The sequence below is a fragment of the Mustelus asterias genome, chromosome 9 (genome assembly GCF_964213995.1).
Source record: "Mustelus asterias chromosome 9, sMusAst1.hap1.1, whole genome shotgun sequence".
In the NCBI taxonomy this organism is placed as follows: domain Eukaryota; kingdom Metazoa; phylum Chordata; class Chondrichthyes; order Carcharhiniformes; family Triakidae; genus Mustelus; species Mustelus asterias.
Window position 1 is genome coordinate 105355362 of NC_135809.1, and position 26832 is coordinate 105382193.

At 40.3% G+C, this 26832-nt stretch overlaps 1 protein-coding gene across 4 annotated transcripts in view; it reads right to left on the bottom strand.

Moving 5' to 3' along the window:
- Positions 1 to 997: 997 nt before the first annotated feature.
- copb1 (COPI coat complex subunit beta 1) overlaps positions 998 to 26832 on the bottom strand; it is a 41634-nt gene continuing 15799 nt past the window's right edge. For all 4 annotated transcript variants that reach the window (XM_078220747.1, XM_078220749.1, XM_078220748.1 and 1 more), the window contains 18 exons: positions 25384 to 25498; positions 24331 to 24423; positions 23552 to 23689; positions 22499 to 22618; positions 20882 to 20989; positions 20636 to 20782; positions 19642 to 19787; positions 18575 to 18671; positions 17782 to 17939; positions 16820 to 16940; positions 13312 to 13539; positions 11586 to 11765; positions 9941 to 10085; positions 8191 to 8310; positions 7547 to 7692; positions 7352 to 7441; positions 1504 to 1659; positions 998 to 1318 (listed from right to left, as the gene is read on the bottom strand). In XM_078220747.1, coding sequence (XP_078076873.1) covers positions 1259 to 1318; positions 1504 to 1659; positions 7352 to 7441; positions 7547 to 7692; positions 8191 to 8310; positions 9941 to 10085; positions 11586 to 11765; positions 13312 to 13539; positions 16820 to 16940; positions 17782 to 17939; positions 18575 to 18671; positions 19642 to 19787; positions 20636 to 20782; positions 20882 to 20989; positions 22499 to 22618; positions 23552 to 23689; positions 24331 to 24423; positions 25384 to 25498 — 2368 coding nt within the window. In that variant the 3' untranslated portion in view covers positions 998 to 1258. The remainder of the gene's footprint in view (positions 1319 to 1503; positions 1660 to 7351; positions 7442 to 7546; positions 7693 to 8190; positions 8311 to 9940; positions 10086 to 11585; positions 11766 to 13311; positions 13540 to 16819; positions 16941 to 17781; positions 17940 to 18574; positions 18672 to 19641; positions 19788 to 20635; positions 20783 to 20881; positions 20990 to 22498; positions 22619 to 23551; positions 23690 to 24330; positions 24424 to 25383; positions 25499 to 26832) is intronic.

A 26832-nucleotide genomic window follows, 5' to 3' on the forward strand; every position in this document is an offset into this window, starting at 1 on the left:
TGGATTATTTAAATGGCGAGAGACTGAAGAACTCTGCAGAAGAGGGACCTGGGTGACATTGTACATGAATCACAAAAAAGTTACCATACAGGTACAGCAAGTCATTATGAAGCCAAATTAAGTGTTGGCCTTTATTGCAAGGGAGATGGAGTAAAGTATAGTTTATTTATTTATCACAAGTAGCTTACATTCACACTGCAATGAAGTTACTGTGAAAATCCCCTAGTCGCCACACTCCGGCGTCTGTCGCGTACAGAGGTATAAAAGGAGGGAAATGTTGATCCAACTGCACGAAGCATTGGTGATATGAACCCTAGAGTGCCACAGATCGTGTTGGTCTCCTTCTTTAAGAAGAAATATACCTGCATTTGAAGCAGTTCAGAGAAGGAGTTGTCCTACGAGCAAGGTTGAGCCGATACTCCTGGGAGTTTAGAAGAATGACAGGTGATTTGATTGAAACACACAAGATTCTAAGGAGATGTCTGACAGGGTAGACGCTGAGAGGATGCTTTCCTTCATCGGGTAGTCTAGAACCAGCAGACACAGTTGCAAAATAAGGGGTCTCCCATTTAAGGTGCAGGTTGTTATTCTTTGGAATTCACTCCCACAGAGAACAGTAGATGTTGGGACATTGAAAATATTTGAGCCCGGGTTTGACATATTTTTGAACGTTAAAGGAGTCAGGGTTTGGGTAGGTAGGCAAGTAGCGTGTGGACACAATCAGATCACCCATGATCTTATTGGATTGTGGAGCAGATCCCTATGGATTATTCCTGTTCCTCTTTCTTAAATTATGTTCTTCTGGAAAAAGAAGCATTTATCAAGACACGAGTTTTAATAGATAATGTGGACATGAACACTTTCCTTTAACAGTTGTTTTAGCAACCAGATACTCAATACAAATTATCATGTCTATTTGCATTTCAATTAAAATTAATCTGCATTTGCAAACTTGACACAATCTCAATGCACAGACATGACCAGACGAGAACACAACACTTGCGGAATTTTGTATCTTTATTATAATTGATAAACTTTAGTGTAAAACAAGGGACCTCTGGAGCAAGACAAAGACAAAAGGAAAAAGTTCTACAAGTCTTTTGAAATATATAATAGAAGCTTGATTTCATGGAAAGCTCAACAAAATCACAAGCTCTCTTCAACATACTCAACATTTATGATCTTTTGTTTAGAAGTAAACATAGGGTATTGCTGAATTAAACTAACATTAAGCCAAGATGGATATATGAAAAAGCCACTATGCTTTCACTTTTTTCTGGGACAGGTTGATCTTGTCACCCAAACTGAGAGCCATCCCCTGTAAGATAACAGAAACATAGTGAAGGAAAGATGCCTTACAGGGCATTTGCTAGATGCTGAGAGTGTTCAAAGTTATATTTTAAACACACATGCAGTTTAAGATTCAGCGCTTACAAAAACAAGCATTTTCTGACCAAAATAAGTTGATAGTTAACCATTGTGGATGTGTATTTTACCACTTACCTGACTCTTTGCCCGAATGCGTATGTGACCAGTCACAGGAGCATCTGGCCCAAGGTGAACTGGTTTCTCTATGCTGACATTTGCAAGTGCATCCTCTCCAAATATGGAACGAGCGTAGAGGTTGGCAGCCATAAAGCCACAGTAACCAGAAAGAGCCTGAAATACAAGGAAAACTCATGTGAAGTTGTCAAGTTGTGCATAATCCAAGCTGTTTCCCAAGTGATTTAATTACTTGCCATCAAGAGTCTTTCTGAAAACAAACTATTGGAGGGAAACTCCCTGAGCAAAGAAATTACTTGAAATACAAATGAACTGCTGTGAGGCATGGCACAGGTGCAGGAAATGGAGAGATTCATGTCAAATAATTAACTGAAATATATCAGGAAAGTAAAAATGATAAACGATCAAAAAAGTGAATTTGCAAACAATTATTATTTTAAAGGTTCCCCCAAAATAATGTTTTTATACAATTAGAGAAATCCTTTACGAATTACATTTCAGACCTCTGCAATTTTGCAGTGGAAAGCTGAAGTTTGAGGGCCTGTGTGTAGAGAAGCAACCCATCTGCCCTCAATCGATCCTCAAGGCCAAGTATTAAGTAGAATGAGATTGCTTCATAAGCAAAAGCAAAGAAATAACATCTGTCATAAAAGAATAATGCACAGCTTTACATATCAAATGTAAATAAGTTTTTGTTAACTAAGAGGTTCCTTCACTCATTATATCTTGCCTCAGATGGTCTACACCTAGAATAATCTGCAGAAAGTGCACAATTTGTCCGTCATGTCAAATTGCTGCACATACTTCTGTTTGGTTCATTCTCCCAACGTGACTCACCTGGACTTCCAGTTGGCAACGTGCAACATGGAGCTGAGCAATACGGCTCTGAACAGCTTCGCTGTGCTCAGGCTTTTTGTTCTTTGAAGTGCTTTTACTGCACCTGTACTTTTATATTTTTAAAAGCTGCAGTAAAGGAGCAATGCTGGACAGATCCAACTCACCATCTGTGCTTGCGACACACACCTGTAATTGTTTGGTTTGATACCTGCCACAAGGCAAAGGGAAGGAATGGGTGTTGGGTCTGGTTCCCAAGCACATTCGCAGTCCTTATTTACCTGCAAAGCTACATGACCCATTGCTCATTTCTCCTACTCTCCTCCCAACCTGTGACAGGTCATCAGATGCTACTCATGAAACAGAAGCTTGATCCAAGCCTGAAGCTTTTTGTGAAGAACATTTCCATTAAGGAATAGGGTCTGGTCACGCTCTCTTGGGCTCAACGCTGCCATGTCACAACATCCATCTCTTTGCTCCCAGGACCAGGAACCGCACACACCCAGTTTTATCAGATTCTGGATATGCTACCCCATTCTGCTGCTAGGTTCAATCACCTGAGCTCCATTTTCTTAGTGGTGCCAGCCCTTTTTATCTGAAGCAGAGTAACACTCAACAGTTTTCATGCAACAAAACTCAGATGTCTGTGCCATTCTTGTATCTACTGTAGTTTGCTTACAATTTTGTGTTTCCCATCTTTTTAAAAAAAAAACAGAAATTGAACAAATAATGGATCATGGCTTTCAGAGAAAAATGGTTGGTCATGAAATTATTTCCAAAACATTACTTTAAACCTTGAAGTGGTATCAAAATCAGAATATGACTTACTCAGCCAGTGCAATTAGTAGGCAGAACAATGTGATTTACCAAAACAAAAGCAAAGGCCTATCGTGTAACATTGCCTCAAACTCCACCACTCTACCTCTAGCTGTGAAACTCACCGTCTAGAATGTAGCTCTGTGACAATTCCACTAGGTGGCAGTGCATTGCAAGGCTCACAAAACATATCCAATGACCTGCTCTCCAGATTTCTCTCCTCATACATAGAGTTACATAGAACACCACCTTTCAGAATAGGCTCTTTACCCCAACCACCTACACAAGCTCTAGTTCACAAATTAATTAATGTATTGTCCAGCTCACATTATCAAACCTCTTGCGATTATTCCAAGGGGGAGGGGATCTCTGGGGCAACTCACTGGTTGAGTCCTGTCATATTTCTCTGCTGCATAGAAAATTACAATGAAACTCACCTGTAGCTGCATAACATTATCTAAAGAACAAAGAACAGTACAGCACAGGAAACAGACCCTTCGGCCCTCCAAGCCTGTGCCGCTCATTGGTCCAACTAGACCATTCGTTTGTATCCCTCCACTTCCAGACTGCTCATGTGACTATCCAGGTAAGTCTTAAACGATGTCAGCGTGCCTGCCTCCACCACCCTACTTGGCAGCGCATTCCAGGCCCCCACCACCCTCTGTGTAAAAAACATCTGTCTAATATCCGAGTCAGACTTCACCCCTCTCACCTTGAGCCCGTGACCCCTCGTGATCTGTTGTACGAAAGGAACTTTTTCCTATCCTATTCACAGTCCTCTCCTCTCACCCACTCGGCCCACATTCTCCACTTCTCCTTCAGCTTGCTCAACCTCTGATCAATTCTCAGGACCCGGTTACCCCTAACCAGTGCAATCTATCCAACCCAGCCCCTTCATCTCACTCTGCTTGAACTGAATATTGCATACGCGACGCCTAGTGAAGACGACTGGTAGGACATTGGAAAAAAAACACATGAAACTCTGTATGTCATACCTTATCTAATGCAACCTTCTGCAGCACAGTTGATATCAGAACCAGAAATATCTGTAGCACTCTAACTGACCTCTCCACAAGATAGCTCGGACTCTTATCTGCAGCCTGACCGTTAACTGACCCTAAAGCTAAAAGAACGCAGAGCAATTATACCATGTAGTTAAAAAATGTACACACCAAAATTTCACACCAAAATAATATGTTGTGTTTCGCAATGCACAATGTTCCTGTTCTTAACACAGGCTCTGACTCAACATTCAGTATTAGCCTCAGGACTCCTCTCTGCACTGCCTCGACAGCTCAACTGTTCCCCTGAAGTCTCAAGTGACAGAAATGAACACAGTATCAAGATTCAGTGAGGCCTGGGCATAATTAAACTCAATTACAGATTGCTCAACTTTATGATTTACTGTTTCGAGTTAAACAGTTCAAAGTTCCTCAGCTTTATTGATTCCCACTATCTTGCTGAATATGTTGAGCCATGAGTTTATTAAGACTTTTTGATGCCCGGCTTGAGTCACTGTCTGTGTGGAGTCTGCACGTTCTCCTCGTGTCTGCGTGGGTTTCCTCCGGGTGCTCGGGTTTCCTCCCACAGTCTCAAAGACGTGCTGGTTAGGTGCATTGGCCATGCTAAATTCTCCCTCAATGTACCCGAACAGGTGCCGGAATGTGGGGCCACAAGGGGATTTTCACAGTAACTTCATTGCAGTGTCAACGTAAACCTACTTGTGACACTAATAAATAAACTTTAAAAACTTTTGCCTTTATCGTCAATGACTTTATCACAGATGTCACATGCTGTTGCTTTTCCTTCCTGAATGCAATACAGCTGCAGCCCTTGTTTTGGATCCATTTAAGCATTTTTATTCCAATTTTCAAGACGTTTCTGATTCTGACATGCCAATTAAAAACACTAGTAGCCCCAGTCCTGAATTCTGGAAGAATTCCTTTCTATTAAAAGGCCATATCTGTATGTTTCATAACAATGTATCAAGATTTGATGAGCTCCATTATGAGCTTACTTTCTTTAATTTTGAGTTATTTAACAAAAATCCGTGTGAAAATTTCAACGTAATGAAAAGATTTTCATCAAAAAGTTTCATGATGCTGAATCTTTTAAAGTTGGAGGCTTTTATACAGTTGTTCTCAGAGAGATTTCAAATGTTTTTCTGATGCACTTAAAATGAGAAATTGTTCTCCTGTCACCATGTGGAGGTTACAGAGATTGATAAAAGTAGAAGATTTGGGGCAAGTGCATGTATCGAGAAGTTATCAATTTTTGGATGGGCAGAAAAATACTTAACGGATTTTGATTAGTTGACAGGAGAAATGTAAAAAATGGAAAAAACCTGAAAGCTAGAAGATCTCCTGTGACATTGAACAGTCACAGGATACATTGATTTGAAAGAATTGCCAATAAGAGGTTTCTATACCAATCTGCGCTCACTTCTGGGAAAACACACAAGCAGAAATAGCTGATCTGTTGATACAGCACTTATCACAATGTAATTAAATGAATGGCCAAAAGGAAAGTGGTCTTACTTTCTGAAATCTGGTCCAAGGACAGAGTACACTGAATTTGTAACCTGACGCTTGAAATTAGAATTCCCATTCTAATCCCTTCATGGTCTCAACCCTCGCCATCTCAATATCCTGCTTCAGCTCCCAAGGGTCCCCCAAAGCTTTCTCAGACTTAGATCTTGTGCATCTCAATCCCTCCTTGCTCACTAGGCCTTCAGCCCAACATTCTAGAAATTCCTCAATATATGTTTATCCGCTGCTTTACCTTCCTTCCCTCCTTTAAAAACAGTCCCAAAAACTCCATGGACCAACTACCTTTTTAGCCTAGCATCCATTTTTGTCTGGTGATGCCTCGAAAATGCTTTTATATGTTTTTCTACGTTTAATGCGTCACATATATGAGAGGCGTCATTGCTGGTGTTGATTGGTCAAAGGGATTCCACACTACATCAGACACACATCCTCACATGTCTTAACAATACAGGTTGCTTTAAAGCCAATCAAGGACCATCCTGCAGCAAATACCACTTCAACCAACTGGAATTATACAACAACTTGCTTCAATGCTGGCAAAGCACAACACTCGATGAGCAAAATAGATCAGTATATTCCCACGTTTGATCATGGGTCAGTGCAAATTTCACTTATCGCGGCCAGGTTGGAGATAGGACAGAGAAGTTCAACTGAGGGTCTGATTGGCACACCATCCACACCCTCCACCACTGATGCACAGTAGGTGCAGTGTGTACCATCTACAAGATGCGCTCTAAAAACTACCAAGGCTTCCACAGCACCCTTCCAAACCCACAACCACTACGATCTAGAAGGATAAGGGCAGCAGACACATAGAAACACCACCACCTGCAAGTTCACCTCCAAGCCACTCACCATCCTGACTTGGAAATATATCGCCGTTCCTTCACTGTCACTGGGTCAGAGTCTTGCAACTCCCTCCTTAACACCAATATGGGCTTACCTACACTACATGGACTGCAGCGATTCAAGAAGGCAGCTCGCCAGTGCCTTCTCAAAAACAATTAGGGATGGGCAATAAATGCTGGCCTAGCCAGCAAAGCCCAGATCCCTGGACTAGATTAAAAAATCATTTTCCCTCCAAAATGCATCACTTCACCCTTCTCTTCGTTAAATTGTGTGTGTTTTCTCACTTCAGTCTGTCCGGGTTATTTTTAACTTCAACTTCATCCTCTACTATATTGTCAAACTTTTTGCCACCTGCAAACTTTAAAATTATACTCCTGATATCCCAAGTCCTGTCATCAGTATGCATCAAAAAAGATGACACCACTGACTACTTCCTTCTGGTCTGAATCTTTTTAAACCATTACTCTTTGCTTTCTTTCGCTTAGTCAATTTCCTCAGAATGGTGTCACTGCCCCTTCATTCCCACGAGCTTCAGATTTGCTCAAATATCCATTATGTGGTGCTTTAAACACCTTCTGAAACTCCATGTACACAACAATCATGGAGACATAAGCTTACTCAAAAAGATTTACAATAGTAGATATTAATTTTGCCCAAGATAAGAATTGGTGTTCCAGACTAGCTGGGGAGATTGGGTTTGTGGAGGAAATCAACATTGTATAAGAAAAACGATCAAGTGTTCAGGTTTTTAAAAGATGCACTGATTATTTTTAACACTTCAATATCAAAGCAATACACACCTTCTCTGGGGTCAAACACTTCATGTTGGTAGACTTAAGAATGTGCTGCAAGTATTCATTTAGGTCAGTAATGTTTGTATTAACTGTAACCTTAAAGAGAAAATAAAACAAATCAGAACAATTCAATCACTAATTTATGAAAACTTACTGTAATCAATAAGAGTGAAATATTAGTTTGGCAAATTGTTTCTCTACCTTGTTCTCCCATTCAAACTCTGCCCACATCTGACGAAACTCTGCATCAGTGCACAAGGCAGGCTGAATATAGTCCATGATATCAATGTGAATATCACTCAGTACCACGCAGTTTCTATCACTGGCAGCTCCAGAAATATCATACACTGCAAGCACAGACATGAGGCACAACTGTCAGTTAAATAGTTGGTCCATTTCTTCCATACGGGAAAGTCTTTTCATAAGTTCAAATTAAAAACTGCATTCAAATTTCAATTTCCCATTGCTCAGAACTTTGAATATCCCATTCTTTTCAATGGCCAAAAGACGACATGTTGCTGCTTCAAAACAATCCACCATGTTTTAATTTAATGACAGTAAGAAGTCTCACAACACCAGGTTAAAGTCCAACAGGCTTATTTGGCAGCACAAGCTTTCGGAGCGCTGCTGATGAAGGAGCAGCGCTCCAAAAGCGTGTGCTGCCAAATAAACCTGTTGGACTTTAACCTGGTGTTGTGAGACTTCTTACAGTGCTTACCCCAGTCCAACACCGGCATCTCCACATCATGGCTTAATTTAATGAGGCAGGAAGTAACAATTGCAAGAGTGCCATTTCTTTGGCAATAACACAAAGAACCGTCGGAGTAAACATATTCCTGACTCACCTATATTACCAAAAATGATACCATTTTCTGTTGAAGCTACTTTCACATTCGCCTTAATGTTAGCAAAATCATGAGGAGCTAGAGTCAGAGGTGAAGGTTTCTCGACCAGTTTAAGATCGCCTATTGAAAACAAAGCAAACACGATTCACATTTAAATGCCCACTGATCCCATTTCTTTATCAAACCTTGTAGAATGATCCATGTGTTCAAAAACAGAATACAGGGCATAAAACTTGTCCATGTTGGCTTCGGTGAAACACTCAACCCTTTGAGTCAGAAGATTGAGAGTTTAAAACCCATTTGAATTTAAACACAGACTCTAGGCTGATATTTCAGTGCAGTACTAAGGGAGCTCTAAATTGTGGTAGCTGTATTCTTTCAAATGAGACATTGAAATGAAGTTTCATCTGCTATTATTAACCAGATGCAAAAAATCCAATGCACTATCTGGAGAAGAGCAGTTGGTTGTGAAACACTTCAGAACATTCCAAAGACATGAAAGGTATAAAATCAGAACCACTGGTTTCTTCTCTGGACTGAAAACATTAACTGTTTCTCTCCACAGATTCTGCCAGACCCGAGTTTTTTTTCAGCAAGCCAAGGGACTGCATTGACACAATGTTGGGAGCTGGAGTGCATTATGTCTTTAAGGAAAATGTGATATACAGGTTTAAAAGAGGTTGGAATACCACGTTAACCCTTGCAATTTGAATATTTAAGGAAAATAAGAAATCAAAGAATGTCCTGAGATGTTTTACAACCAACTGCTCTTCTACAGATAGTCCCAACCTTGAACATTTAGTTCATAATAGCAGATGCTTCATTTCTGAAGAAATCAAATTGGACTTGAAACATTAACTCTGTTTCTCTCTCCACAGATGCTGCCTGACCTGCTGAGGTTTTCCAGCACTTGCCCTTTCAGAGGGCATTTAAGAGTCAACCATATTGCTGTGGGTCTGGTGTCACATGTAGGTCAGATCAGATGAGAATGACAGATTTCTTTCCCTAAAGGACATTAGTGAACCAGATGGGTTTTCATGACAACTGACAATGTTTTCATGGTCATCCTTAGATTTTCGATTCTAGATTAATATTGAATGCAAATTTCGCCATCTGCCAGGATGGAATTCAAACCCAGGTCCCCAGAGCAATACCCTGGGTCTCTGGATTACACGTCCAGTCACAATACCACTGCGTCGCCACTTCCCCATAACAACCTCTCACTCACAGGTCTGTGAACATAACTGAACATTAAAATATGAACTTCAGATCTTTGTGATCTGAAACACATTTAGTGCATTTACCGATTGAGTCAACAGGCTTTAATGAGGTTTATCACAGTTCTCCCCTTTGCTCTACAACCACCTTCCCCCCCCGCCCCCCCCCCACACCCGAGAAAGCAACAGATACCCACAATTTCTGACCAGCAGGATGAGTTCAGGACTGGAATGGGAGGTGGGACTGTCTGGGAACATCGGCAGGCACTTACTCAGGCATCAGGCGGGCGGAGACAACTCGATCATTGGCCCCCCTCTCCAAATCGGGTGCCAGGAACTCTCTGAAGCAGGACTTCCACTATAGGGGCAGATACCCTACCACCAGTCAACTAACGTTCCATGGAGTTTTAAATGGCTGCGGGGCTGCCGTGAGAAGTACAGATATGTTTCCCACCGACTCTTCAGGTGGCCGGGTGGGAAACCCTGCCACACAAATCCTGCCTAGTATCTTGGACTTAACTGTTAAAACCTACCCAACGTGGCTAACTCCAAAGTGCAGTTCTGAAGTGTGTCGCTTGTTTGATTGACCACAAGTACATCAAGTACAATATCATATTGGTTAACATGTACATAGGCTTCTGCATACACTGGATCAGAGAAACCAGTCAGCTGCGTAACCTGCAAGGGATAATAATATAATTAACACAATAATCCTTTCGAATAGACAGCTAAGGATAAGCTTGCATAACACAGGATTACTGTACCATGAATGAAACAGTATTTGCTTAATATCTGTTTATGATTTAGCTAATTTGTAAATAAAGTTTAACGTTTATTTATTAGTGTCACAAGTAGGCTTACATTAACACCGCAATCTCGTCGCCACATGGTGCTTCCATAATGTACTGTAGATTATCCATTTCCAATTACTGAATGCAATGGACATTGCATACCTTATGGATTTGACTGCATAATCATGGTTTATATCAGAAGAAAAATGCTTAAAATGCAGTCAGGTGACGCACAATGACCTATAATTTGCTGTCATAATAACAGCAAGACCGTCATTTATTAGCAAATGTTGCAGCAACTTCAAGCAAGGGCAAATATGAAGCTAAACACAGATACCAAAACTTGTTGTCCCGGAGATGCTCATCTACTGTTAACTTTGTAAAAACTGCATCTCCCAGACTGCTCCGCCACTGAAATGCATTCAGCAGCGTGAAGGTGTGTATTTCGGTGTTAGATACGAATTAAAACCATCACAGTGAGTAAAATCAAGTAATTTCTTGCCTGAGTACTATTACTAAGATGGAGTCTCAATCCTTCAGGTTGTATTTTTATTTTTAGGGAGATGTTTAAAAACGTAAAGATAATTTTCTTAAACTTTCCATTCTTTTTCTTCATATTTCTCTCACAATCTAATCTTAAAAGTCTTGGTTTCCCTTTCTGTACTTGATGTGGCATTGAATTTGCCTGTCTACATCTTCTATTCAGTCATTGTGCTGTCAATTTCACAATCTATCAATCTGATTGGTTGCCTTCACTTACATTCCAAGTGCCCTATTTCCTTTGCTGCACCATTATGGGCTCATAGCTCCAGCAATGTGCAAAAAATGTAAAAATCTAAACTTGCAAGGACAAGTCTAACTCACGGCAAACACTGTTAGTTTGTCCTGACACTTTAAATTATGGTCTACTGAAGTGAAACTATTTCAGATTAATAATCCATTCCCCAGAAAATTTCAGCCCACTCGCCTCCAACAAAATAAAAAACACAGATAGAGCTGTCCACCCTTTGGCCAACTGCACAATATCACTCCGAAGCGGGTGTGGGGGGGGGAAGCATCGTCAGAAGACTGTTGTAAGTTCAAGAAGTCATTACGTGGATAATCATTGGTGCAAAGCCACACAAGCGTCTATGTTGCAAAATAGGAGTACATTAATGCTCAACAAACATCATTATGCAATCAGAGGCAGCTTGAGCACAAAGCTGTCTGGTTTCAAATGTTCAAAAATGATTGGAGAAAAAAAAAAGTAAACATATTCATAACTATAACAAAACGAAAATCCACAGGGTCTGATGTACAGAGTTATACATTTTCACAGAATATTTCTCAGCCGTGCTAAGACAAACCTGGCTTAATGATTGTAAAAGGTCATGCATTTTCACAGTACCTTGCTGAGCTTGGATGTCAAGGGATCAGAAGCTTCCTTCCGCTGCGTGTTACCCATTGCAGCCAATAAGCTGAGCTGAAACTGGTCCTCCTTCGAGGTCATCTCATTCTTAGCCATCAGCTGCATGAAGGAAATGGGATCGTCTGCCTGTACCACTACGTTTCTCTTTTCGGATTGTTTCTAAATAGCACAAAGTAAAATGTTCGAAGTGGTCAGCACCCAAATAAATTTAACCAAACAAATAGGCATGTATACAGTACAGTAAAGTGAACATGAGGTTTCCCATTTCTGTGTTTAAGAAGTTAATTGTCAGCACGCATCAGAACTCCCAAATATCCATTTACTGGACTAGATTCACTGTGAAAATCACTTTTCTAACCCAAGTGAATCCGACATAGTTCACCATATTTCACCAGGTGCTTTAGAATAAAGTGCAATCAAAAAGGATGCAGAATAAACCCTTTCCAAAAACATTTAAAAAAGCACACTTAATTCTGCATTAACTAACATTTTGTAACACCTACGAAGATTTGCAAGCGAATAACAACTTATATCTGTATAGTACCTTTAATGTAGTAAAACACAGAATCCCTTCAGTACAGGAGGCCATTTGGCCCATCACGCCTGCACCAACAACAATCCCACCCAGGCCCTATCCCCCTCGTAACCCCACATATTTACCCTCCTAATCTCCCTGATACTAAGAGACAATTTAGCATGGCCAATCCACCTAACGTGCACATCTTTAGAGCGTGGGAGGAAACCGAAGCACCCAGGGGAAACCCACGGAGACACGGGGAGAATGTGCAAACTCCACACAGACAGCGCTCTGAGGCAGCAGTGCTAACCACTGTGCCACCCTTGAGTGTTATCAAAACAAACCTGAAACAGAACCATAGAGGCCGATAAGAAGACAGGAGAACTGGGTTTTACGGAGCATTTTAAAGGAGGAAGAGAGTAGAGAAATGGAGAAGTTTAGGATGGGATTACATGAACTTCTTGTTTAGCGCACCTAATGTGTTCCCAGAAAATGGCATGCTGGTTGAAAACACATGAAACACAAATAAAATTCCCATATGATAATACGTAATAAGGGGGAATTACATTCTGGACCTGTAATTTTTAGATTAAGCTGACTAACTCTGGTGGCTGCCCCTCTTGTTGGACACAGGAGTCTGCTTTTACTCAACAGCTGAAAATGATGGAGAGGTTACCGGGTCTCGACTTCCACCTCAGCGCTGGCAACGTGCTGCTGGCTGGTGGCAACGCGACAGGGGAAAGATGAGGCGCGAGTGCCGGTTCCAGAGTCTCGGATTGATACCCAGCCCAGAGTACGAACATATGTGATGATTCTACAGGAACTAGAGCAAGGGGCAAAACAAGCCTGACAGTGCTAATTTTTGAAAAACCTAAATGTTGTTTTTAACCACGGATTTCAAGTTTTATTTCAACAAACACCCTTATTCAGAATTATGCAGTGTCAACAGAACAGATGGAGAATTATAATTTGATTATTAACTTTCTTCATATTTGGATGATTTTCAGAGCTGTTTCACTGGCGAGCTCACTTGCTATTATCACATCGTGCTTTTACTGAGGTTATTTGAAACTTTAGTTTGATGGATTTCTTCATTTCATAGTCACAGAATGCTGAGCAACAAGAAATGTTTCAATTACTCAACACTCAGCACAAATATTACATGCTTGATTCCCGTACAAATATTACCTTCTGAGAAAGCTTTTCCTCTTCCAGTTTGGCTGATAGCATTTGAGAGAGAGATTTCCTGCATTCTTTGTTAAAAATGTTGCTCATCAGTGGGGAACACTCTGAAAGGACTTTAAGGCATAGCGAGATACGGTCCACATCATCATCTGTGATTGATTTCTTTGGGAGTGATGATTTACCAAGGTGTAAAATGGTGGCCATGATCAGCATGGCCTCTGCAGCAAAACTCTTTAAAAAAAAAACCACACACAACATAAGAAATAGGAGTAGGCCACGTCGTACATGGAGCTGCCATTCAATTTCAGGGTTGAACTTCTACATCAATTCCACTTCCCCATTCTATCCCCAAATCCCTCGATACCCTCCGCGACTGAAAATCTATCGATCGCAGTCTTGAATATACTATGGACTGAGCACCATAGCCCCCCAAGTTAGAGAATTCCAAAGATTCACAAATGTCCCTCATTTGCTTACCTAATTTCCCTTAAATACATTTGTTATTTGCCTCAATTGCTCCTTGTGAGTTCAGCACTCTGACTACTCTTTAAATAAGATCTCAGAATGGTTACTGTTCAGTCAACCATTCAACTAGTCATACTTGTGCCAGCTTTCAGCAAGAGAAACTCAGCTCATCTCTCTCCCCAATCTTTTCCCCACTGCCCTGCAATTTTTTTCTCTTCAGATAAGTACCCAATTCCCTTTGGGAAACCACGACTGAATCTGTCATCACCACAATTTCAGATAGTGCATTCCATATCCCAGGTATACACTGCATACATGAAGTTTTTTCTCATGTCGCCTCTGGTTCTTTGGCCACTGACTTGAAGTCAGTGCCCTCTGGTTTTTGGCCGCCCTGCCGATGGAAACAGGTTCTCGCTATCCAATCTGTTCAGACCTCTCACGATTCTGTCAAAATCTCTTCTCAATCTTGCTTTCCCGAGGGAGAACAACCCCAGATTCTGCAATCTATCCATGTACCCAAGTCCCTCATCCCTGGAACCATTCCCGTGAGTCTTTTCTTATTCTCTCTAATGCCTTTACCTCTTCCCAAAGTAAGGACATAAGGCTCCTCCTGAGGCCAAACCAGTATTTTAAAAGGGTTCAACATAATTCCTTGCTTTCATTCAACATTTGTAAAACCCAGGATCCCATATGCTTTGTTAATCACTTTCTCAACCTTCATCAGAAACAGATGACATTACAAAATAATAAATCACCACACCCATGCTGACATTTCACTTTTATACTCAGTGTATAAGTCGACCCACCAATTTGGGAGGGATTCTGAAACTTCAAATATCAACATCTGCACTGACATTGACAGTAACTTTGACCCAAAATATAGCTCCTAAAAACTTTCCCTCCATCAAGATTAAACTGACTGGCCTGTTGTTGCTGAATTCATACTTGCATCCTTTTTTGCGCTAGGGTGTAACATTTGCGATTCTCCAGTACTCTGAGATACCCCTTTACCTAAGGATGATTGAAAGCCAATGGTCAGTGTCTCTGAAATTTCCACCTGTACATGCCTCAGTATCCTCAGATGTATCTGATCCGGCCCTTCGTGATTTACCAACTTTAAGAATTGCCAGCTTTTCTAACAGCTCATCAGTTTTTCACCTACCTACTGTCACAACTACCTCCTCTCTCATTATGACTTGGGCAACATCATCTTCCTTGCTCAAGATAGATGCAAAGTACTCAGTTAATATCTCAACCATTCTCTCCATCTCCGTGCGTTAATCCCCTTTTGCTTTAGATGATTACCCAATTCCCTTTTGAAAGACACAATTGAATCTGTTTTGGTCCTAGCATCTTTTTACCACCTCTTTAATATTTATATGTCTGTACAAACACTTTTGATTTTCCTTTTATGTTAATTGCAAGGCTCTTCTCATACTCTCTTTGCTTTTCATTTCCACTCCCCACCTCTGAACTTTTGACATTCAGTCCGGTTCAGGCTTGCATTATCAACCTGACATCTGTCATATGCACTCTTTTTTGCTTCATCTTGCTGTCTATGTCTTTCATTATCCAGAGCTCTTGGCTATGTTTGTCCTTTCATGGGAGAAAGAACTTCCTCCTGAATTCTCTTCTGGATTTACTGGCATCTACTATATACTTGTGGTCCTTAATTTTGATCTTGTCCTCAAGTGGAAAATTTTGTCCAATTCTATCCTATCAAATCCTTTCATTATCTTAAAGACCTCTAATGGTCATCCCTCAGATTTCTCTGGTCTGGAGAAAAGAGCCCCAAGCTATTCTGTCTTTCCTTAAAGGGATAATCTCTCAGTTCTGGTATTGCCCACCTGCATTTTCTTTGGACATTTTCCAATGCATCTATATCCTTTAATAATGAGACCAGAACTGTTCAATGTGGTCAAGACAAATTTAACGCAACTCCTCTGCTCTTCAAATCTATCACTCCAGATATAAACCCCAGTGCTCGGTTTGTTTGTCTTCATGGCATCAGCTTGCATCCTGCCTATTCAGTGATTTGTATATCTGCACCCTGAGATTCCTTTGCTCCACTAATCCATTGAGATTCTGATTTTGCAACAGTACGTGGCTTCTTTCATATTCCTATCAAATGCAACATTGAAAGTTTATTAAAAGTCTTCTTGTCATTTGCTGCACTCTCTCTCTGTCATAGCCGCACCCCCAGTAGGTTGTTGTTCACAGATCTTAAAATTGTACTTCTGAATCCAGAGTTGCTAATATGAAGAGTGAACAACAACTGCAACTATCCATGTAGAACGCAAGTACTCAAATTAATCCTCAGTTGCACTAAATTTGAGTTGTCACCAGTACCACAATTCCTGCTCCAATCATGTCAAGTTGTCCAACCAACTACGCTTGAACTGTTCCATCCGCCTAAACGACCCATCACAATTTGTAACAGGAAGAGATAAGCTAGTGGGCGTTGCCCACATTCAGAACTTGAGCTTCTGCATACACCTTGAACACGAATCATTGCAAACTGTTTACAAATTTTCAAAAGCATTAACAATCCAAAATTAATTGATGTATTTGGCCAATAATTCTGATATGGGTAGATGTTCACTGAACAGCATAGAACAGTGATTCCCAAAGGATGCGGCGCACCACACTGGTGCGGCGAGAGAGGATGGCAAGTGTGGCGGGAAGATTCAAGGACAATCAAAGAAACACTTAAACATGGATAGATATTTTTCCAAAGTGATTGTTTTATACTTTCTGGATGTCCCATGATCATATTATAAAGTAGTTTTGTTCTATGTTATGAATCAAGCACTGCTAGGAGTTGTTTTTTTTTGTTTTTGAATGTATTTCTTATCAATAAAAAATTTGGTGTGGCGCAAGCAAATTTTTGTTGCGAAAGTGCAGCCCAGTGAAAAAAGTTTGGGAACCACTGGCATAGAATATCTGATCTATTTTTAAACCTATTTCAGTTTACTGTCCTTCTCATTTATACAAAGACACTGGAAATTATGTGTCCCATTTTCAAATTATGCCAATTGCTACTTACATTCTGTTTCTTCTTCTCTTGCACAAGCGTCACATAACGCAGAGCTATTTTAGTCAGTGTAGTTGCAAGGGCACCAGCCACAAAGAAATCCCCATCCAGCAGGAATCCACGCAGAGGTGGTCTTGAAGGAAGAACAGTTCATTTAAAATTGAGATAGTTAGAATTTCAGAGAGTCAGTGCAGAAGGAAGCCATTTAGCCCATGTCTGCACCAAGCATCTTACCAGATCCTTCCCCTCCTCCCCGCCCTACCTTGTAACTGCTTGCATTTAGCACGGCGAATCCACCTTACCTACACATCGTTTGGACACTAAGGGGCAATTTTAGCACAGCCAATCCAACTAACCTGCACATCGTTGGACTGTGGGAGGAGACGGGAGTACCAGAATGAAACCCACGCAGACACGGGGAGAACGTGCATACTCCGCACAGTCACCCAAGGCCGGAATTGAACCCTGGTGCTATGAGGCAGCAGTGCTAACCACTGACACCAAGAATCAAGAGCGAAAATATAAAAATGACTCATCTTCTAACAACTATCATTAGCCTTTGGATGATTAAATTTTACTTTTTTCCCTCCTAAATTTCGGCCATAAAAATCTTTGCTATCAGCACCTGCTTCTTCAAAAATCAAAAATAAAACATTTGTAATGTAGTCGTTCCAATTCACAAACTAAATTCTAAAGGGAAATAAGTCACTGATTAAATGTACAAGTGCTTACAACTGTTTTCATGAAACTTTAAGCTAAATGTTCATGTGCATTATAATAACTGTATTTTCAACACCTCTCCGATTATGGAACTTAATTCATTGCAGATGACAGGAGAAGCTGCAAAAAGATATATTTTATGTAGATGCTATCATTTGGATATTATCAAGTTCACTCCCCAAATCACTATTTGTCTCTATCCTTCTAACAAAAATGTCAGATTTCAAATCCGGACAGAAAAATTCTAATAGTACCTATCTTCTTCCTTTTTGGAAGGCCTTGTGCTCAGGGCGCTCTGAGTTGCATACGTCCCCATCTCCGTCACCAGTTTTTGTGTTGGAATCACCTGAACATCATCGTCAATTTTCATCTCGCCGGTTTCTTTCCTTATCTCAGACTCAACAATCGGAATCTATCAACATAGGGGTCAGGGAAATACAAAATACAGCATTTATGGTTTTAAAGAGTGTCAAACTATTTCAAATTCAAACCAATCGATCTGGCATTTCCCACATGATCCCGTTTCTTTTGAGAGAAATACAGCAATCACATTTTCACTTTAATTGAATAACATTTCTTCATTGGCATTCTTCAAGCTACTTGCTTCAAATTCAGCTTTCCTCCCAGGGAACATTAGAACCAGAACTTTTTATGGATGTTGGATGTAATTTCTGAAAGCAGTTTCAACGTGCGTGCGTCCTAGCAGGATATCATTTCTTGTATAATTAACATTTAAATTATCGATCAGTACAAGTTAATCTCTAGATTAATGGACAACTTACCATGTTATAATAGATTTTGTTAATATTATTTTAAATTGCTATTTACGGACATTACTTAATAATTCAAGGTCTAGGTTTAGTTAAGAAAACCACATATGCCTGACTTTTCATTGTCGGGCCTGTTTTGTGAATTTACGTCGAGAAAATTGGAAATGGAACCATAAGGGCTGTGCAGCAATTTTAAGAGAGTTGTGAACTTCCCAGGGAATTGGGCAAAGCGACCTAGAAAAGGGAGGAAGAAAATAAAAATATTCCACACACACACCTCGCCCAAGGATCGGCGAACCTCGGTCATTACACTCTGAATGTCATCCTTGGAGCTGCAATACTCTCCCAAAATCCAGAGAGCTCCCCGGTATATCCTGTCACAGAGAAGAAAATAGATTAAATGCTTTGAGGACTCGCAGGTGCTTTTGAGTTTTGATCTGGTCAGATTCACAGGATTTTTACTTCATTATAAATTCTACTTCTCTTTAGCAGAAAATCTAATATCACTTTCATGCTTACAATTAACTGAAGATGATTTACTAGGTGAAGGAAAACTAAATTTAGCAATTTAAGCGAAATCAAAACATTAAACGGCAGCACAGTGGGGGTTAAGAGAAAAACCAACATGAACAGCAATGAGAATATCACCGATTGAAATAATGTTTGAACTTTAAGCTTTTCTGATCTTGCTAAATTACTGCTTGTTTCTATTTCCATTATTCCGAATCAAATAAACAACCTTAATTCATTAAAATTACCATGAGCTTGCTGAGCAACACTTCTCAAAAGTAAAAGGCAACCTATTATTCCCCAACTGCATTGCCAACTCACTGGATCTTGCAACTGACACACTGCATACTCCAGTTACAATATTAAGATCGCATAAAACCCAAAAACTCATTCCATGATTTATTGATTCAATTCCAAGAAACTGTAAGTACATTTAGGCATCTCAGCTTTCCTAGCTCACACAGATAATTGCAAACATGCTGACAGGATTTGGAACATTAAGTCCCCAAATGGAAAAGCAGTGTATACAGCCACAACAATCAACCCTTTGAAAACCAGTAGTGAACAGACACATACAACATTAATTCAAACTGGTGGGACAGTGGGTGTACATTTACAGAAATAACCTTTCGATCAGTTTCTCCTACTGAATACAGCAAACCCAAGATTACACTCTGTCCAACTTAAACAACTTGCAATTGCAGTATACACAAATTATTAGCTCATACTGTAAGAATAAAACTACCATTTTATAAAAATGAAAATCAAGCACACAAGAATTTCAAAGACTGTTTTGCAACTAAGCTATTGTGTCTAAAATGCCTTCGCCCTTACTTGACAGATTTGATGGAATGGAACACCTCCAACATCTTCTCGATAATGACTGGCCGAAGGCAATCAAAACTCTGAACAGCTTCGCGCACAAACTCCAGAACATCAGCAGCAGCTGCCTCATTACTGTCACTGAGGAATTCCATCAGCTATGGAGAGATCATGCAGGTATTATTAAAACACTAAAAAAAATAAAATTGCACCCAGCACGTGACTGTATGTGCATCGTTCAATAAATATATTTAGAAATCCATTATTATTGACAAAGCATACAATGCTAAATTATCAGACATGTCCATGCGTCTTTTCAACAACCAACAAACAAATACTTGTTATCAATATGTTCTGTCAATTATTTACACTTCAATTGAAGAACTTAATGGGACTACCAAGTGATATTTAGAGTTAAATCAAATTCAGTGTACTAACAAAAGCAGAAAACATGAGCCTGCAGGCTAACAAAATACATAACAACATGGCTGCGTGAAAGACTAAGTGGCTAGGTTAGTGTGGAGGATACATGCTTTCACACAACCTGTTACAATCTTTTTACGAGGAATGCAAAGTTGAGGTTTGCTACAACACAGCTTCAAAATCAGAGTTCATCCAGTTGTCATCAGCTGTAAATGCACCACTTAAAATAGCCAAGACAAAGACCAAAAAGGAACTTTGTATGGTATTGAGGTAGCAGATTTCAGCAGGATGATGGAACAGCATTGCCTGGACTTCAGGAATGCAGAAGGTTAGCCAAGCTTCATATTTCTGACCGATATTGTGCCAACTGTACAGCAGATGGACAGTGATGAGGACATAGTAAGATCACCTACATCCACCCTCACTTCTTACCATCACACGCACAAGATTGCTTGTCAACACTCTCCATCTAAACTTACATGTGAAATCTAGAGGGTGTGATAATCTATGCAACTACAGCCCTGCATGAGTCAAAACATGAAGGACAGGATGGTAAGAAAATGAATAGATAAAACTCACTTACCACTGGGATAACATTTCCAGCCATGTCTGGAAAACGGACACTGCATGAATGTAATGTTCTGACCAGAAGTTGTCGATACTTGTCTGTGTCTTCATGTTCTGATACATTGTTTGTTTTAATTACTTCCTTTTTGAGAACGATGACGAGCTATGGGAAACCAACATTCAGTGAACTTGTTGTCAAGTACCGATTTGAGATTGGAAACTAACAATTAAACAAAATTACTCAGAAGCTAGGTGGTCATACCTCTTCAACATTACGAGAAGACACAAGGTCCAATGCCAACTGCAATGTCTTCTTGCGTACCTCCAAATCTGGAGTGGTCAGAACTCGCAGGACGTCCATTACCAAATCCTGAAAGGGACATTTTTAAACATAGACTCAATTAATGAAATACATTTTTTTTTATTTTAAAATTTCAAATCTCCACCTGCCTTCTCCAGAGAAGGTGTTAGTCATCAAATCTCTTCTGGTTCGCTGAAAGTTTTTTTAAAAAGTTTTCTTTCCAAAAATGTCCAGGGTAGGACTAATTCTTTTGGCACCCAAATGTCCTACCTACATATCTGATCAACTGTCAGAAAATTTATCCAAATTAAACAGCCAAGTTCAAACCCAAATGCACAAAGGTGGAACCTCTTGGAAAGTGCACTGCATGGCTGGGATGACAAAGCCTTCGTGTTAGGAGTTTTTCTTCTTTCTGGATGACTAAGAAAATGGGGCTGCATGGTAGCACAGTGGTTAGCACTGCTGCTTCACAGCTCCAGGGTCCCGGGTTCGATTCCCGGCTCGGGTCACTGTCTGTGTGGAGTTTGCACATTCTCCTCGTGTCTGCGTGGGTTTCCTCCGGGTGCTCCGGTTTCCTCCCACAGTTCAAAGATGTGCGGGTTAGGTTGATTGGCCAGGTTAAAAAAATTGCCCCTTAGAGTCCTGGGATGTGTAGGTTAGAGGGATTAGCGGGTAAAATATGTGGGGGTAGGGCCTGGGTGGGATTGTGGTCGGTGCAGACTCGATGGGCCGAATGGCCTCCTTCTGCACTGTAGGGTTTCTATGATTCTATGAGAAATTTCACATGCAAACCTCAATATTGCAACATGAAAACTTTTATACTGCAGCTTCAAAAATAATATCTTTAAATAGGATGTAACTGCCATTTACTTTCCCCATCCATCTTCCGGCTCTTGACTCATATTTTTCTTTTGTAAAGATTTTGGATTCCAACTTATCACTGCTTCTGTCTCTTTGCTCTTTATTACTATATGCCTGCTCGCTTGTTATTATCCCAGTAAATTTCTGCCATACCATCTCCATGGCCTTGGCTTCCTTCATAAAGTAGATGATAAAACTGACAACGATCATCTAACTGCAGTCTGACCAAGTCTAAAAGTTTGGCACCGCTTCTGTGCTTTTTTACTGTATTAATAAAAATCAAAAAACAAACCAGGTTTCATTTGAGAACAACTTTATCAGGCTGTCATCCAAAGCATTTGCTCGACTAAACACAGAAAACAAGTTGACCAGGCTGACAAGTTGAGCGTCCTCTGCAATCTGTGCATGGCTAATTTGTATCCAGGTTGCTAGTCTTCACTCATCAAAATAAAAACATTTCAGCTTTGAAAAATTCAACTGATACCCTCTGCATTTCCTTCTAAAACTTTTGACCACTGAGCATATATTCCGTTGTTAATTTGCTCTGTTAAAATAAACCACCTCACGTTCATAGAGAAGTGAGAGAGATGGTGCACAAGAGAGTGCAAAAGGAGAGAGAACAGGTGGATTTGAACAAACCAGATCTTCTTCAAGGTGCTGAAGGCAAAATCAAAGACAGTGGTCACAATTTCAAGGCATCAGTTCTGGATTTATTACCTGCAGCACTCTTTCATGTGTTGGATGCTCTCTCAGTTCAATAAGGCGATCCAGAACAATTAGCTTCACGTTGTTGTCACTTTCTTTAATAATCAAATCAATGTAGCACTGTGCAGCTGCCTAGAGTAAGACAAAGCAAGTATCTATTACATTTTTATTTAGGAACTATATCCAAGTTTTGAGACACATCTGTCACACATTAATGCACATTTCCAAAAATCAGTTTATATACAAGCGTTGCCGTATTGATTGTAAAGTAGTTCTGTGGACTGGAAAGGGTCAGGTCAGTTAACACACACTCGTCAGCAGCCAGCACAAGAATACATTACAAAATAGCCTATTCTGACACTGGCAATCTGGACATGTTTTGAAATTTATAAATGTGTTTAATAACCATGCACATATCATACTTTTGATGCTGGTCACCAAACCCATGGTTAAACCTTTTTTTAAAATCCATTTGCCGGTCATGGGCGCTGCTGGTTGACTGGCATTTATTGCCCATCCTTAGTTGCCCAAGAGCAGTTGAGAGTCAACCTCATTGCCATGGACCTGGAGTCATATGTAGCTCAGACCAGGTAAGGACGGCAGATTTCCTTCCCGAAGGACAATAGTGAACCAGATGGGTTTTTCCGGCAACCGACAAGGTCATCAGTAGATTCTTAATTGCAGATATATATTATTTTAATTGAATTCAAATTCCACCATCTGCTGTGGCGGGATTCAAACTTGGGTTCCCAGAACAGCAGCTGAGTTTCTGGTTTAATAGCCGAGTGATAATACCACGAGGCCACCTGGGCACATTCAGATAGGAACAAAACCTTCCGAGAACTGTTTTTGTTTTTTGGCAAATACATGCATTTGACTTTAGATCCATTGCCTATGAAATGGAAATATTACACAATTGCTACAACTGAAATAAAATCATGTTGCATCAACATAGAATTACAGCATTTTAATTTTCACAAGTTTACAGTCTTTGATATGTGTCTCTAAATTCTAGCATAATACGAGTTTTAAAAGTTTTGAGTCACTACATCATAAAATCCGTACCTTGACGGCTGTTGGAGCACTTGAGAGTGTAACTAAAGTGCCGGCAGCTTCATATTTTACTGCAGGGCTTGAAGACTGGAGTAAGTTGTAGATACAACGGATAAATCGGGCTCTCTCTGTTGGATTGGCGTGGCATACCTAACACAACATATATAGTTAATTCAGTTAATACTCAATTAAACATCCAGTTCCTCATTTATTTCAAGGCACTCTTACATCATGTTTGTAATTGCGAAGTGACAAACAATACCAGGTTTTCTAATAAACATATACACCGTATAATATAAATCCAAACTGGATTATTGGTACCGCCTAGCAATAGATAATCTCCAAGTAATTAGTTAAAAATAAGCACTAAAGAGAAATTGATCCAAAATTATCCACGCATTGTTTTATTCCTTCATGGTGTCGCTGGCTGGGCCCGCATTTATTATCAACTCTAATTGCCCTTGAAATTAGTTACTTGCTAGGTCATTTCAGAGGGCAGTTAAGAGTCGGCCAGTCCAGGTAAGGATAACAGATTTCCTTCCATAAAAGGGCATTAGATGGGTTTTTACAACAATTGACAATGATTTCACAGTCGTCATCATTTAATTCCATTTTTATTCAATTCACTTTGGAATGGCATTCAAACCCAGGTCCCTTGGATCTCTGGGTTAGTGTCCAGTGACAATATCACTACATCATTGCCTACCCTAACGATGCCACCAATTCCATCATCCTGTTTACATTGTACATGAGCACACACAATGAATGAAGCTGAAATTTTGTCACTTCACCTTATAAATTAGCTCAACTATAACCAGCTGCAGAATGTCTCCAAAAGTATGAACCTGATCAATACACGTACTCAAGTAATCCAGAGCTCGGTCCTAGGGAAAAATTAAGAAACAGTATGAGAAATAATTATCTTAAAATTACAATTTCTCATCTATATCAGTTCACAAATCAATTATTTAAGGATTAGATTCATTTAGATTAAGTGTGATCTGATTTAACTTTGCTTTCAAATCTTCCAATACTTACTGCATGTCTTACTGCAGATATACAGGGCCTTGGTGAGACCACACCTGGAGTATTACAGGCAGTTTTGGTCTCCTGCCTAGGAAAGGATATACTTGCCATCAAGGGTGTGCAGCTCATTAGGCTGGTACTGAAGTTGGTGGGACTGTACTATAGATTGGCTCAACTGGGCCTGTATTCACTGGAGTTAAGAAGGCTGAAAGGAGATCTGATTGAAAATGTGTAAAATTCTAACAGGGCTGGACAGACTACATCAAGGGAGGATGCTTTCCCTTGTTGGGGAATCTGGAACCAGAGATCACAGACTCAGAATATGGGGTAGACCATTTAGGACTGAGATTCGGAAACATTTCTTCACTCAAAGGGTAGCGAACCTGACCATTCTCTGCCATAGAAGACTGTGGAGGTGAAGTCACTGAATACATTCAAGAAAGAGATTGACAATTTTTTAGATTTTAATGGCATCAAGGGGTATGGGAGAAAGTGGGAATGTGGCACTGAGATCGAGGATCAGCCATGATCATAGTGAATGGCAGAGCAGGTTTCAAGAGCCAAATGGCCTATTCCTGCTCCTAGTTTCTATGTCTTTGGCTAATTAAAAACCCATCAATCTCAGTTAAATTCATTAGCTCTTCATGTTTTGAGCTGTGCATCCAACAGTGATGTTTTTTTCCCTCTCCCCATAAACAATCCTGCTATAAATCTCACATATCTCAAGTATGTTCAAGTAACATGGGTTGCTTGTGGCTACAACTGAAGAGGAATTTATTATTCCTGGTCAGAGTTTGCAAAGGATGCACGCATTTTACCTGATCTGCATGAATAAGCATCATGAAAGCATTCCGTTTACAACTTGCATCTTTTTCATTCACCAAGAAATCATGGATCAACTCAGGAGCATCAGGAATAAGGTTCTCAAAGTTCCTGCAAGAAAGGCAAACAGTAAATGAGATCCTAAAACACACCAGCCAAAATATGGTCATTGTTTCACGAAATTCTTTTTAAAAAGCATCGTGGGTATTCAAGTTCAGCATTTTCTGAAGCTTCTTTTAGAATCAAAATCAAACACACCTTTCAGTTGAAACAGCAACTTAAAAGCTCTTCATAATCAATATCTTGAATCTGAATGCTCACAATTTTGGTTTATGCCTTTGAATAAACTAAATTTCTACCAATGCTTACAATCAGTTCAGATTGCTTATGTTTTATAAGTTTATAAGTCTATTTATTCGTGTCACGAGTAGGCTTACATTACTGCAATGAAGTTACTGTGAAAATCCCCTAGTTGCCATGCATCGGCGCCTGTTTGGGGACACTGGGGGAGAATTTAGCATGGCCAATGCACCTAACCAGCACGACTTTCGAACTGTGGGAGAAAAATGGAGCATGGGTTACCCGGAGGAAACCGATGCAGACACAAGGAAACATGCAAACTCCATACAGACAGTGACCCAAGCCGGGAATCGAACCCAGGACCCTATCGCTCTGAGGCAGCTGTGCCATCGGAACTTGTCTTATAGGTATTGTTACTACATGCAGTTCTATTTCAGTGCCCACGAGAATACCCAAAGGCGGAAATCTTTAGTACTTATCTTGTTCAATGTCTCAATATACTGTACTCTTGAACAGTTATAATGTGGCTGGGGGAAAAAAAAAGTTGGGGGTGGGGAAAAAAACACAGAAATTTCTTTTAATGGTGATCTTCGGAAACCATTGCCATAATTTCAGTCTCCCATAGCCAGCAGGCCAATAAAATGAAAATTTTCAAATTTTATTGGACTAATCTCCCCTTTCCCTCTACCTCCCACCATAAGATTGCCTCATCGCCAGATTTTTGTCTTGCCATCCATCTAGTAAAAATATTACATTAATGATCGCGGTAGCACATTATCATGGAAATAGTTGCATGACATGTAAAAGTAGGACAACAGCATTATAGAATCATAGAAACCCTACAGCACAGAAAGAGGGCATTCAGCCCATCAAGTCTGTACCGACCACAATCCCACCCAGGCCCTACCCCCATATCCCTCTAACCTACGCATCTCAGGACACTAAGGGCAATTTTTAGCATGGCCAATCAACCTAACCCGCACATCTTTGGACTGTGGGATGAAACCGGAGCACCCGGAGGAAACCCACGCAGACACGAGGAGAATGTGCAAACTCCACACAGACAGTGACCCAAGCCGGGAATCGAACCCAGGTCCCTGGAGCTGTGAAGCAGCAGTGCTAACCACTGTGCTACCGTGCCGCCC